The following is a 13796-nucleotide window of genomic DNA, read 5'->3' on the forward strand; positions in this document are numbered from 1 at the left end:
CGCCGAGACCCCCATATTTATACCACCTATTTTTGTTTCTGAACCTGATCTTGGTTGCCTTTGTTATGAAGGTTTGGCATTGTTTTAATTCAAGTTATAATCACAAATGCTCAAAGAGCGGCATTCTTTTTTTCATGTAAAATACAAATTTTAATGAAAAGCAATGGTTTTTACAGTGCTGAGTTTCTTAAGATGCTGCAGCAGACATAGTGCCGGACAGTGCTGTCACAAGGGGAGGGTAGAGGTAGCATCATACCCCAAGCCCATGCTGTATTAAGGGCCCATGCTTACGTTATAACAATGAATTTATTTATTTTTTATTTATTTTAGCAATTTCTAAAGCGCCTGGTGACCCAAGGGCATCCCCGCGCTATAAGACTTGAATTCCTATTGAGAGGGAAGGTGACAGAAGGGTGTTATTTGGGAAACAGATGGGTCTTAAGATTTTTGCGGAAAGCAAGGTAGTTGGATTCCAGTCTGAGGGCGCGAGGCAGTGCATTCCAGCCCTTAGCCGCCTGAACGGAGAATTGTCGACCTCCTGTGCGGGCTTTTTTGAATCTGGGGATGCAGACTAGATTCTCCTTTTGAGATCGTAGTGATCTGGTTGCTGTATAAGGTGTGATCATTTTACTTAGGATCGCTGGACCAGATCCGTTGTAAAGCTTGTGTGTTGTACACATTGCCTTAAAGTGCACCCTTTGGCGCACAGGGAGCCAATGCAGGGATTTGAGGGCTGGCTTGGCGGATATTCTGGAGGGGGTGTTGGTAATCAGGCGTGCTGCCGCGTTCTGAGTCCGCTGGAGTTTCGTGATGGTCGCCTCGGGGGCTCCCAGATAGACCAGATTGCTGTAGTCCAGACGGGACAACACTAAACCTTGGATAAGGAGCTTTCTGGACATAGGTGGGAGTAATGGCAGGATTTTACGGGTCGTGCGCATGAGTCCAAAACATGTGCCTGAGGTCTTGGTTGCCTGGGTTTTCATCGTAAGCTGTGGCTCAAGCCACACCCCGAGTGTCTTGATTTCAGATTTAGGGGGGGGAATTTCTCCGAACACATCGGGCCATATTGTAGGCGGGATAGTTGTCCATTGCTTGCCAAGTAGCATTACCTCTGTCTTAGTCCCATTCAGTTTCAGTGATGAGGCATTCATCCAACTGTGAATGTCTATGAGGCAGTTAGTTAGATTTTCAGGGTGGTCAATCAGCTGGGACAAGGAGACGACTAGTTGGGTGTCGTCAGCGTAACTCACCATTTTGATGTTGAATGGTGTTACCACCTCCTCGAGGGGGGCCATACAGACATTAAAAAGCGTCGGGCTTAGGGAGGAGCCCTGGGGGACGCCGCTAGTGAGTGGGAGGGTGGATGAATGATGGCTGTCGTCCCACACTTGAAAGGTGCGTCCTGTGAGAAAGGATTCGATCCATTTGATGGCTGTCCCGGTAAGTCCTGCATTTGCCAGTCTATGCAGAAGGACACGGTGGTTAACCGTGTCAAAGGCCGCACTTAGATCCAGGAGGATCACTGCCACTGATCCTCCTGAATCTAGTAAGCTCCTTGCCTCTTCAATAACTGCGAGGAGTGCGGTGTCTGTTCCATGGCCTGGGCGAAATCCCGTTTGGGATTGTCGAAGCAGTTTATTTGTTTCAAGGAACTGGGACAGTTGGATGTTTACCAGTTTCTCGGTGACTTTGCTAATGCCCGGGAGTAGGGATATTGGTCTATAATTGGACAGGTCTGATGGATCTAGCTGGGGTTTTTTTAAGAGTGCTTTGACCACAGCACTCTTCCAGCTGTCGGGAACGATTCCGTGGGTGAGTGAGCAGTTGATAAGGTCCGTAATGGTAGGCACAATTACTGATGCTACGGTCTTGAGGAACCTTATAGGGGCTGGGTCCAGAGGGGATCCACTTTTCATTTTTACTAAGGTTCGCTCAACCTCTACGGGGGTGACAGGTCGAAAGGTCTGAAGCGATGGACGACAGATGCTTTCAGTCTGCTCGATGGAGGTGCTACTTTCCGTGGGGCTAAGGGAGATGGGGGGTGGGAGGGAGGCCAGGATGCGGGTGATTTTCTCGTTGAAGAAGTTGGCTAGCTCGTTACTTCTATCAACTTTGGGGGTGTTGGAGGGGGAGGTGGTGGGGACCTTGGTCAGCTCTTTGACGATTAAAAAGGATTCTCGGGCTGAATTGGATGCTTCTTGTATTCGTGTGTTATAGTAAGAAGCTTTGGCTGACTTGATGGCCTCTTTGTAAAGTTTGACCGTAGCTTGGTAGGCTTCTTTGCTGGCAGATTGCCAGGTCTTTCTCCAGAGTCGTTCGGCCTTTTTGCAGTTTTTGCGAAGTGTCCTTAGTTCTGCGGAGTACCATGGTGCTGAGCCATGTTTGCCGTTTTTATTTTCCCTATTTCTGAGAGGGAGTACTAGGTCTAGGGAAACGGTGATCCAGTCCCTGAATCTTCTGTCTGCCGTATTTGGATCTTCAGCATGAGCAGGGATGTTTTTTTCAAGGGTCTGAGCCCAATCGTCTATGGAGAGTTTGGGCCAGGTCCTATCCTTACTAAAGGTAGGGGGTGTACGGTTTTTCGTGAAGGTTCCAGGTAATTGGAAAGGGACCAAGAAGTGGTCTGTCCAAGGGAGGGGGAGAGCCTCCTTTGCTAGCATTGAGAGCGAGCTGGTAAATACGGGGTCTAATGAGTGGCCCTTGATATGGGTGGCTCCGGAGTTTAATAGACGGATATCGAAGGCCGCTAGGTCTTGAATCAGGTCATTGGCTATCGAGTCGGCCGGGTCTTCTAGGTGAATGTTCAGATCCCCAACTATCAAATAGTTCGATAAGGAGTGGGCCTGAGTTGTGACTAGGTCCAAAAGAGAGCAGGTGAAGGGGCCTGGGATGCCGGGGGGGCGGTATATGTGGAGTCCTGTTAGAGAAGTAGTTGGTTTGAGCGTGATGGTAAAATGCAGACTTTCAGCATCGGTAATCTGTGCGTCGTGGGTTTTGCAGTGCAGGTGTTCACGATGGATGATAGCTACACCGCCTCCTCTACCTAGAGGACGGGGTAGGGATTGAATACAATAGCCCTGTGGTGTTGCTAGTGCCATGTCTGCTTGTGAGTGGGGACCGAGCCATGTCTCCGTGAGGAAGAATATATCGATTCCATGATCTTCTATGATGTCGGCAATCTGAGTCGCATGTTTTGGGAGTGAACGACAATTTAGAGAGGCAAGGTTAAGGGTGGCGGGTTTGCTGGGTTTAGTAGGTAGGGTGAGCTGGACTGGTTTGCATAGGGAGCAGCGAGTGAAGGGTCCCTTGAGATTATGGATGTAATCACAGGAGGGTGGGGGGGGTCTAAGGCTCAATAGATCTCTACGGGAGTACCTTATGGTTGGGTGAGGAGAATCGGGCAGGGGTTCTGGCCCTGGGCCCGGTCGTGCGCGGACGGGCGCAGACGGGCTTGCCTTAGGCGCGCCTTCGGCGCGCAAACGGCGCTCCCGCTGCGCTCGTCCGCTGCGCTGGTGGGGGCGGCACATTTGTCGTGAGTGGTAGAGGGCGTGGCCTCACAGGGGGCGTGGCTACACCTTTGCCGCGCTGGCGGTGAGGGCGTTGCTCGTGTCTGAGGGTCTGGCTGGCGCTAGGAGTCAGCGCTTTAGCACAGGTGAGCCTGGATGACTTTCGTGAGGTTAAAATCAACTAAGTGATAATAAATTTTAAAAGCAGTGCGTAGCAGTTACAAAAACCTCCGGCTTTCCGCCTCAGAGGGAGTTCAGGTCAATGAGGATTCGTTGCGCTGTCAAGCGTTTTTGTACTCGTTCTGATTGGTGGGCGTGGCCTTGCAGGGGGCGTGGCTACACCTTTGCCGCGCTGGCGGTGAGGGCGTTGCTCGTGTCTGAGGGTCTGGCTGGCGCTAGGAGTCAGCGCTTTAGCACAGGTGAGCCTGGATGACTTTTGTGAGGTTAAAATCAACTAAGTGATAATAAATTTTAAAAGCAGTGCGTAGCAGTTACAAAAACCTCCGGCTTTCCACCTCAGAGGGAGTTCAGGTCAATGAGGATTCGTTGCGCTGTCAAGCGTTTTTGTACTCGTTCTGATTGGTGGGCGTGGCCTCGCAGGGGGCGTGGCTACACCGTTGCCGCGCTGGCGGTGAGGGCGTTGCTCGTGTCTGAGGGTCTGGCTGGCGCTAATTTACACACTTTAAAGCAAATGTACATGCTTACTAATGAAGAGGCAACTAACACCAGCACATCTCTAGATGGTGCCAAATGCTAGAGCTGCTGCATTTTCTCTTTTCCCTGGAAGTTAATTTTTTTTGCCGTAGAAACATGCTGACCCGGTCCACACATTAACTTTTGGCAGGCCGCATAATGGCCAGCCGCTATAGCTCCAAAGGTCGTTTTACTGCTTTCTTTTTGCACAATCCTATTTTGTGACCTGAGCTGTAAGCACAGGTTTTTCCAGGTAAAAGGTGTTCTTCAACGTGTATAACTCTGAATAAAGGACGGCATACAAGGGGCAGTTTGGAAGTGACAATATAGGCTGGCTCTCAGAATGTACTACAACTGTATGTGTCTTTGTCCATTGGATGCAGTGGGCCTTTGTTCTGAAAAATATATATATTTATTTTGCTCTCATATGACTGAATGCTGCAAAAAAGAACACCATACAAGCAGTGGGATCTTGTGTGTGTGTCATTTTCACTGTGTCCGTTGTTTTTTAAATGTGTGAAATGCATATATGCATAGCAAAATAAATGTACTTGTGAGATGCACCACTGCATTTATTCTTATTTTGCCCTTTATATTTTGCCATAAGAATGTGGTAATCATTTTATAATGGGCTTCACCTTTCTCAAGGTTGTGTTGTTACAAGGGCCCAGATGTACGACCCTATCATTTAGCGCCTCACAATTTGCGACTCTTTGTGAGTCGCAAATTGCTAGGCGTTAAATGAAATGTACAACAGTGTTATTACACTGTTTTGCGATTCCCAATGGGGTCGCAAATTACGGGGCTCATTACTATTAATGAGCCTGTCGTAATTTGCGACCCCATTGGGAATGCAAGCCCTCCCAGGGATGGTGGCCTGCTGGGGTCAGCAGACGACCATGTCTGGGATTGCTTTTTTAATAAAGAATTTTTTTTCTTTTTAAATGCAGCCCATTTTCTTTAAAGGAAAACGGGATGCATTTAAAAATAAACCTTTTCAGGTTCATTTTTAAGGGCAGGCAGGGGTCTCTGGGACCACTGTCTGCTCTTAAAAAGTATTTTACAACATACTCACAAAGTTGAAGGGGTTGCGAGTAGTTTACCACCTACTTGAAGTAGGTGGTAAACTGCGAGTGTTTTACGGCCCCAGATGCAGCTACAAAACATTAGTACAAAGCATGTTTACTCGCAATTAGGAAGGGACGCCACTTCCTGATTGCGAGAGTCGCAAATGCTATTTTGCGAGTCAGTGACTCACAAAATAGCATTTGTACATGCTGTTACCCTTTTTTGCGGCCGCAAATGTGAGGATCTCCCATTTGCGGCTGCAAAAAAGGGTCGTACATCTGGCCCCAAATATTTAATTTTGGAAGAGTATCCTGAACACATGCGTTGTGAAAGAGGCACTTTATTGGCAGTGTTGTGGAACAGCTCTGGCCATTTTAGTGTTACACTACAACTTCATTGTTCTAAGAAGGTTGAATTCCTAGTGACTCATTTATAGTTTGGCAGTGGCAGGGCATTCGTCAAAGCCCGTGAGTTGCCACGACCTCCAAATTCACGGTTTCTCTATTTGGATTTCGCAGAATCGTCGGCAGTGGCGGCCGGTGCAGGTAAGCAGAGTGGGGCAGGGTGAGGGTTGGTGGGGATGGAGGAGTGACAGACGACGGAATAGGCAAAATAAAATAAATAAATAAATAAATAAAACTATTACCTTGCATTCGCCAAACCAGCCACCACTGATCGCCAGGTAGCCGACTATAGACCCTCAGTTGACTTTGGGGGCAAAAACCTTTGTCTAACGAGAGAAACGACACTTGCGCTATTAAAAAACAAAGCCTTTGTGGTGCATGTTAATAAAGCGGTACCTGCTCATGGTAGCGTCAGGGCTTTCTTTAGAGCATCAAAAGGCACAGATAGCACCACTAGCCTATCGGGCTGTCAATGTGCTAAACCGCTCTTTATTTTGCCCCACTCGGTTCACTGGCAATCAATTGGGAGCATTGTAGTTCCTATCGGACTTTAGTGCTCCCCGCTGGAACCGTCTCTCTTTAAGTTAAATATGGTGATACAGAATGCAAGACTAAAGCATTCCTGATCAAGAACAGACAAGAATTTTAGTTTCGATATTTACTCAAATAATTAAGGTACAGAAATTACTAAGTGGCCCAAAAAAGATATATACAAGCATACAACTCAATAAACCATAGAGCAAAGAACTTAATAAAGTTCTAAGGAAAATCCAGCATAGATTTGCCTTCTAAAAGAGGGGAAAGGGTCTCCTTCTAACATGGAGAAACCACACTCTTTTGTGTTGTTTTGAACAAAAGCTTTATGCATGTGCTACATTGCTATATGGTTCACATGCTCCTATCCAATAGAAAACAAGCAAAAGAGCAACAGTTGCAACAGAACACTTTTAAAGATATTCTCACTATTCTACTACATGTCCCAAGAATGAATCAGCAGTTAAAGTCACATATTAGCAGGTAGCATCATAGTGAAAATGGACGACAAGCCCTAAGTTATCCTTAGTTTCACTAAATTCTACATTCTTACTCTCGATGCATTTCATTTCAAACTATCTGCTCTCACAGGGCTCTCTAAATATAGTGGCCAATCTTCTGCTAATTGCCATGTGAACATAGCCTCTTCTGAATTAGTTGCCAGTAGATTGCACATCAAATTCTAATTTAGCCCCATAGTGCTGTCACTTTCTTTCTATTTGATAATGAAGGAACTGACGTTGGAGATGTGCTCCAGGTTATATCTTGTGCTCACCAGCTTAATCCTTCTAGAAAATACAAGTATATATAGGTGAACAGAGTCCATTGGGTTCTAGTAAATTCTTAAAATACTGCCTTCAATCAGATCCACTGGAATTAAGTGATTCTCCATTTCCTACATTTTCTGTGTATTTATTGATTTATGGAACTATCCATATAAGCAACCATATTCTGCATAAAGTGCCAATTTCAGCACACAAAAAATGTTTCCAGCTTAATCGAATCAAAAGTTAGAAAAAAATGTAATATTTTGCTGCGCAGAGGCAGACCCTTTGCAGAGATTAACTTGTCATTTAAATTTTTTTTCAATTCGGGACTTTATTCGGCGAGTACAAACTTCCATACAAGTACATACAATTATAAAACAATTGAAGCAGTATAATTCATAAACAATAATATCCTTTAAGATATCATCACATAACATATACAATTATACTTACAGAGGTACTGGGTTGGAAGGTTCCCCATGACCCACGTCACTCACTATGGGGATCACAGACGGGCTGGATGGGTCCAGAAATAAAAAGTTACTTTTTAGTACAGCTATGATCGTGACCAAACGGGACCTAGCGGCGGCCTGGATAAGTCCTGATCCACCTGATCTGGGGAGGTGGTGTAGACGGGTGGACTGGCGCGCGGCCCAGGAGAAAGCCCTGTACATGGCCAAAGGGTGCGGCAAAAAGTAGTGCAAAGTGTGGGAGAAATGGTTGGGTAATGTTGAGGGTTTCGAGTAGCCTGACGCCATATCCGGTCTGTGTATGTCTTTTGGGGTTCGTGCTTGGGGGATGCATTGACTACAGGATTGTACTTGCCTTTTTGATTTCCGTGTACCTGCTGATCTGTTTCATGTGTTCAAAATCAATAAAACTTGAATATCAAAAAAACATATACAATTAGAAGCCCTAGACAGAATCTGACACAACACACTTCCTACAATAAATAGTTTTTAAAATAAAAAGGGCTGCACTAAAACACACACATTGATCATTTAGTGCAAGCAGAAATGTCAGAGCATCTTTATCGTTTCTTATATTATGCATAATAAAAAGGGATTTCAAATATTGACATCAAACTCCTTATAAAACTTAGTGCTTTGCTTACTCATTCCATCACAGGGACAAGGGGTTTTGTCTGAGGTATAAGCATTCATCTTCGGGAATGCAGCCAAATTATGCACTATACCACATCTAAGTCCAGTTAGGACAAACCGATGTTGGTTACTTTTAACACACTTTAAACACTCCGGACACCCCTCCCTTTCCACCAAGGACATATACATATCAACCGTCATTTTCTTTGTCTCTACACAAAGTCTAGCTTCAGACTTATGCAGAAAAAGTGGCTTTCATGTGACTCTTGGTTATGGCTCCTCCTCTACTGCCAAATTAAACAGAGTTAAACGTGGAAACTATATAAGCCAGCCATGGAATTTGAAAAGCATAATCCAGTTTTAAACCATCAATGATAATCAGTTTGGTAAAGATTAACTTGTCATCCTTCATTTGAAGATTGATATATTTAGGTGGTAAATTGTCAAATAAGATGCAAGGTTTGCCTATGGAGTATGAAAGTGTGTCAAACCGACAACATAGCAAAATAATACTACCATACAAAGTGCAGTATTATTCCATGTAAATTGCCATTTCTTGCCACAGAATTTGATCCTCCATTGCTGTATAATTCCGGATGCCTTGAGTGTAGAGATAGTGTGAGAAGGTACTTTAAAGGTCCGTATATTTCTTATGAAATGCAAAGTTAAAGCCTTGAATTCTAAAAAATAGTGTAAAATACCGGTAAATCACAAAAAGGAACAGAGCTGCGGTATGGTTTGGACATTCCATGTGATTGAAAGGACCCCTGTGAGTTCAATCGAAGAAAGAAAGTTCATATAGATAACATTTTGTGGAACTGTAAGCCATTCAATGTTAATATGATTTCATGAAAGGGCATTGATCTCCTCATTTTAACAACAGCATTGGAATTGCAGACATGTTTGGAGAGTACCAGAGGAGGCCAAACAAAATCCTACATAAAGCATAGTAGCCATTAACGTCCTGGCTGAAGTTAATATTTGGCTGCAAAAAAAAACACAAAACATGGATTGGTGGTCAGGCGATGCGTTCCTTTATCTGATGGATTGCATCTGAGGCAGGCAAAGTAGTCCATTGGCAGGCGGGTTTGTCCTTCGATGGACAGTGTGTTTGTGGGGGTGTTTGAGAGTACCCCAGGCAAGAAGGCTATCCTTCAAACAGGGAGACTTTGTGTGGTCGACAGAGTAAATCCTGGGCTTGTAAGATGTACTCCCAGAGATAGCATAAGGTTTGGGCAAAGTAGGTAATTACCCAGGGCCCCTGATTCCAAGGGGCACCTGAGAAACAACTTTCTCTCTGGCTCACTTCTTTGTTTTTCTGTTTTTCAACAATTAACATAGAATTCAATAATATTTAGCAACACAGGACTAGAATTAGCGTAAAATGGGATGGGTAATAAGAGGCTTATTTACAAGGCCCTTGCGCCACTGTGGCATCACTTTTTGTGATGCACCGGTAGCGCATTTTGTTGCCTTATATTAACAAGGACACGTAAAACCACCCTGCTTGGCTTTTCGTGTCCTTGTAAATATGAGCCATTTTCAAGCAGCACTTTGCGTGAAAAAGGTGTGTTGTGGGTGTTGCTGTGGGTGTTTCCATGTAACACCGAAGGCTTCTGCCGCATTCCCAGATTTACAACCTTTCGTAAACCTGGGAATGCGTCAGAATGCTACGCCTCCCCCGGGGAAGCGTAGGGAGCCGCAACGAGGAAATAACCTCTCATGATTGTTTTTGTGCAGGAAGGTGTCCTTTCCTGCACAAACACAATCTCCCCTGAAACGCAGACACCTGCGTTGGCGCATGGCACCAAATAGTGCGCCAGTGCAGGGGAAAGCACAGGGATGCAACATATTATTGTAAATAGGTCACATCCCTGTGTTTTGAAAGTGACTCAGTGTGGTGCTGCCAAATGGCTCGCGGTGCCACGCTGAGTCACTTTCTTGTAGATCAGGCCCTCAAATTCTAAGTTCTTCCAAACAGGGGGTCCAAAATATTTCTTGCCCAGGGTCCTGAAAATCCTTAAGATGACATTAAGAACATCAAATAAAAAGAATTTCCTGCAGGCCAGCAGAGTGACAGCTTGTTAGACATGATTTCCGCACTGGTAGATTTACCCATGTACAGCCAGAGTGCGCCTGGTACTCAAAGTGCCACCCAGTGCACTCTCTTGACCATGTACTCAAGAGATATTTAAAGGAGTGTGTTTTATTTTTCAGAGCTCCACACATTGTGGCAAAATGAGGAGAAAGCTGCTGTTTCTTCGGGCAAGATCTATGACATCTGGCATAGAAGACACGACTACTGGCTGTTGGCTGGCATTGTCACGTATCCTTTTACCAAGAAAAAAATGCAATATTCCTTTTTTTCGGTCACAGACTGCCTAGAAAAACATGTCAGAAAGTTCTTGCAATCACTATTAGAAGACGTTGTGGTGGCTACAGTAGTTGTCACAAACAGTGTACAATATTGTATTCAATGCATTGTATTCAATGTTGTTTCTGTCAAATTGCACGTTGCTCCCTTGGTGTTAAGGGACATTATGGCAAAGTAGCATCAATGGATATTCTAGGAGAGCTCCCTTACTGTTGGAGGGGGGGCAAGATAGATTGTGGACAGGTGGCAGGCGCCACGGAGGGAACTGATGAGTATTTCTAGCTATCAGCACCTGGCCACTGCTTCAAATTTCACCTTCAACCATGTCCCCTTGGTGGGAAATACTGTAACAAGCTTTGATTTGGAAAAATCTACGGACTTACTCTACATAAAGCAAGTATTTGACCTGTTTTAGAAACAAAGTCTGTAAACAGCATCGAAAGCAACTTTTCTTTGTGTTTTGTATACAGCAAGAACGTGGCACGAGGAACATTAGAGGGTATATATGAGCCCCAGAATATTCTATTCATTTTTTCTTTTTTGTGTTGACCGTATCAAGCGGTCGGCACTTGGTCTTTCTTTCTGCATCATCAAAGAAAGGTAACAACATCATTTGGCATTCTGCTCTTACATGAATGGATGTGAAACATTTTCTTGGAGCCCTGGGGCAGTCAGCGCTTACTGCACGGTGTCTTTAGTGGTACAGGTATTTATTCCTGCCATAACGCCCAGGGGCGGCTGGAATGAATATGCACTGGTGGGGCGGGCAGGCAACTAAGTGGTGGGTGGGTGGTTACTTGTGTGCATGCAGGTACGGCATGTGGCAAATAATGAATATTAAAGTCACTAACTTTGCCTGATGCACGTCTGATGCCCTTCTAGGTATCTCCTCTGTCGGCTCCGCAGGCACAAGCCTCTAGGAAATTCCACTTACAAATCCTGCCACTACTCTCACCAGCATGACAGCAGCACCAGTATTGTATGGAGTGTTTGACTGGACGCTCCTTCAGGCCCTTTAGGCCTTTGCTTGGGTTCCACTGAGCTGTCTAAGAAATCTGAGTGGAGAGCTGCAAAGTGCGCATGTCACATTGGCTGGCTCAAGAGAGCCACAAAACGAACGTGTACTTTGAAGGGTCCATTTTGCTCCTCCGTTCCTCTATGCTGGCAATTGGCAGCAGAAGAGAACATGCCCCCATTTAACCTGCCTGGGGGTTGCTGCTTGCTAAACATGAAAAATAAAATAAAGAAACCGCTGCTGGTAACACTGAAAACAATACAAGTGTGTTCCAGCTGGATAACCAAGGTACACACACCCATTGGGTGCTTGACTCTTCAGCCCTAAGTGAGCTGAGCTTACTCCGGAGGTGAAAGAGGTTATGAACTCAGATAATGCAGTAAATACCATTTAATACGTTTCTTGATAGTGGTATACCTTACAAGTAGAATAACACTTTAATTTGCAAGTAAATATAATTAGCAACTAAGAATTTGATACACAAGTAAACCAGAAGGTGCTGGCAACTTTTCACACTAACGCCAAACATGTGTGTAGCATTTACATGCTCGTCTACAAATGTTGCCCCATTGAAGGAAACTTCAAATGGCTCTGAAATCGTGAAGATTAGCTCCAGCCAAGAGGGCAAACCCTAATTAACATTTAGAAACATCCAGGTCCCTCAGGGACTTGTATAATGCAGATATGGGACGAGCCATGGATGATGTAGGCCCATCAGTGAGGAAGGGATCTGCAGCTCCATGACCTCATGACCTCGGAGGTACTTATCTGTGATCTTTGTCTTGATGCCAAGCAGCCTCCCGGATCCCTTGTCTCCTCAGCGGTCTTGTTTCCTTGAATTGTCCTCAATGCATGTCTTCAGTCAGATTGGCATTCTAGCTGGGTAGGGCTTTCAGAGTCGTGGGCATAGGCCCTCATACTTGAGAAATAATGACAGAGACACCGGGTATATGGTTACTGAAACTGGCCACGTGCACTCGGGCCCTTTTATTGGCAGGGTCATCTGATTGGTGACGCCTGTGTTGGATGGGTGTGGGGTGGGTGTATCGGCCAGCCCTCGAGGGAGAGGATGGTTAACTGGTGCTTCCTGAGACACTAAATTCCAAATCCAGTATTTCTAAAGCTGTCGGGAAGATTAAGCAAGTTACTGCTCAGAGTCACATAGTGCTGGGCAAACCCTGTCACCGATACCGGGGATCGAACCGTGATCCCCAGCGTCTGGCGTCAGTCGCCATGGCCGCTGCGCCACAACTCTTCCCTCTAGCATGTGTCCAGCAGGGCTCTATATTGGATGGACCTGTACCAGGGAGGGGAGAGTTAACCCGCACTGTCCCCAGAGCAGTAGAAGGAAATGTATTGTACCTGTGGACCATAGTTCCTCTGCCAGGAACACCACCATTTAAGTGATGGTAAAAATCACTTCATAGGGAGCTTGAAAATTCACCCTCATGCTGTTTGAGAGAAAGTTAATGCCACATTGTTCATCTAACAGCCAAGTACTAATTCAAAATTTGCAAACATTCGTGACAAGAATTTTCAATTCTATTAAGGACAAGGAGGCGAGGATTATGCTTTCTCATTTCTTTAATGAAATGCTCAGCAGCCAATCAAAAAACAGAACTACAAATCCCATGAACACTTGGGAATGACCCCAGGAAACACTATAAAAGGTCCATAAATCAGTCTTTCTTCCTCTTTCTTTGGGTAACAAGTTCGATATCAAACAATAATCCCAGATAAAGTAACAGAATCAGCTCCAGGCAGGCCGCCGAAATCCACAGGATCTTGAAGGCAAAGGAGGAAACATCCGGGGTCCGTGCACAAGGAGACAGATGAGGCTCATGATGCAAAACCAAATCACTTCTGGTCGGAACCTGAAACAGAGACAGAGCCGTAATATCCCAACATCGAGGGAATAAGATATACAGGGGAGGGAAAAAATACAGAATTCTTCACAACTGTAATAATATACATTCGATATACAGTACATGCTAATACCAATTAAGCATAGTCCGGGTGGGATAATCCTCGCCTCCTTGTCCTTAATAGAATTGAAAATTCTTGTCACGAATGTTTGCAAATTTTGAATTCTATGTCAGGACAGGAGGCTCCGATTATGCTTGTTCAAAGCTTGTCTATTACAACAGAGGCAACACTAACAATAGGTTTATAATAGAATTGCTTAAAAACAGAATCCGAAGACCAGTCTGCAGCCTTCATGATGTCAAACAAAGTCACACCCATAGAGAAGGCTTTGGAGGCCATAGCCCCTCTAGCAGAATGCGCCCCAAACACAGAGACATCAATGCCTGCCTCGGACATAAGCCAGCGC

The 13796-nt window shown here is 45.1% G+C and overlaps 1 protein-coding gene across 1 annotated transcript in view; it reads left to right on the top strand.

The window, feature by feature from the left end:
• Nucleotides 1-13796, top strand: part of CHD5 (chromodomain helicase DNA binding protein 5) — a 1029381-nt gene that overhangs the window by 849516 nt on the left and 166069 nt on the right. Inside the window, exon 36 of the mRNA XM_086921723.1 lies at nt 10293-10401. Coding sequence (XP_086777849.1) covers nt 10293-10401 — 109 coding nt within the window. The remainder of the gene's footprint in view (nt 1-10292; nt 10402-13796) is intronic.

The sequence above is a fragment of the Lissotriton vulgaris genome, chromosome 5 (genome assembly GCF_964263255.1).
Source record: "Lissotriton vulgaris chromosome 5, aLisVul1.2, whole genome shotgun sequence".
Classification (NCBI taxonomy): domain Eukaryota; kingdom Metazoa; phylum Chordata; class Amphibia; order Caudata; family Salamandridae; genus Lissotriton; species Lissotriton vulgaris.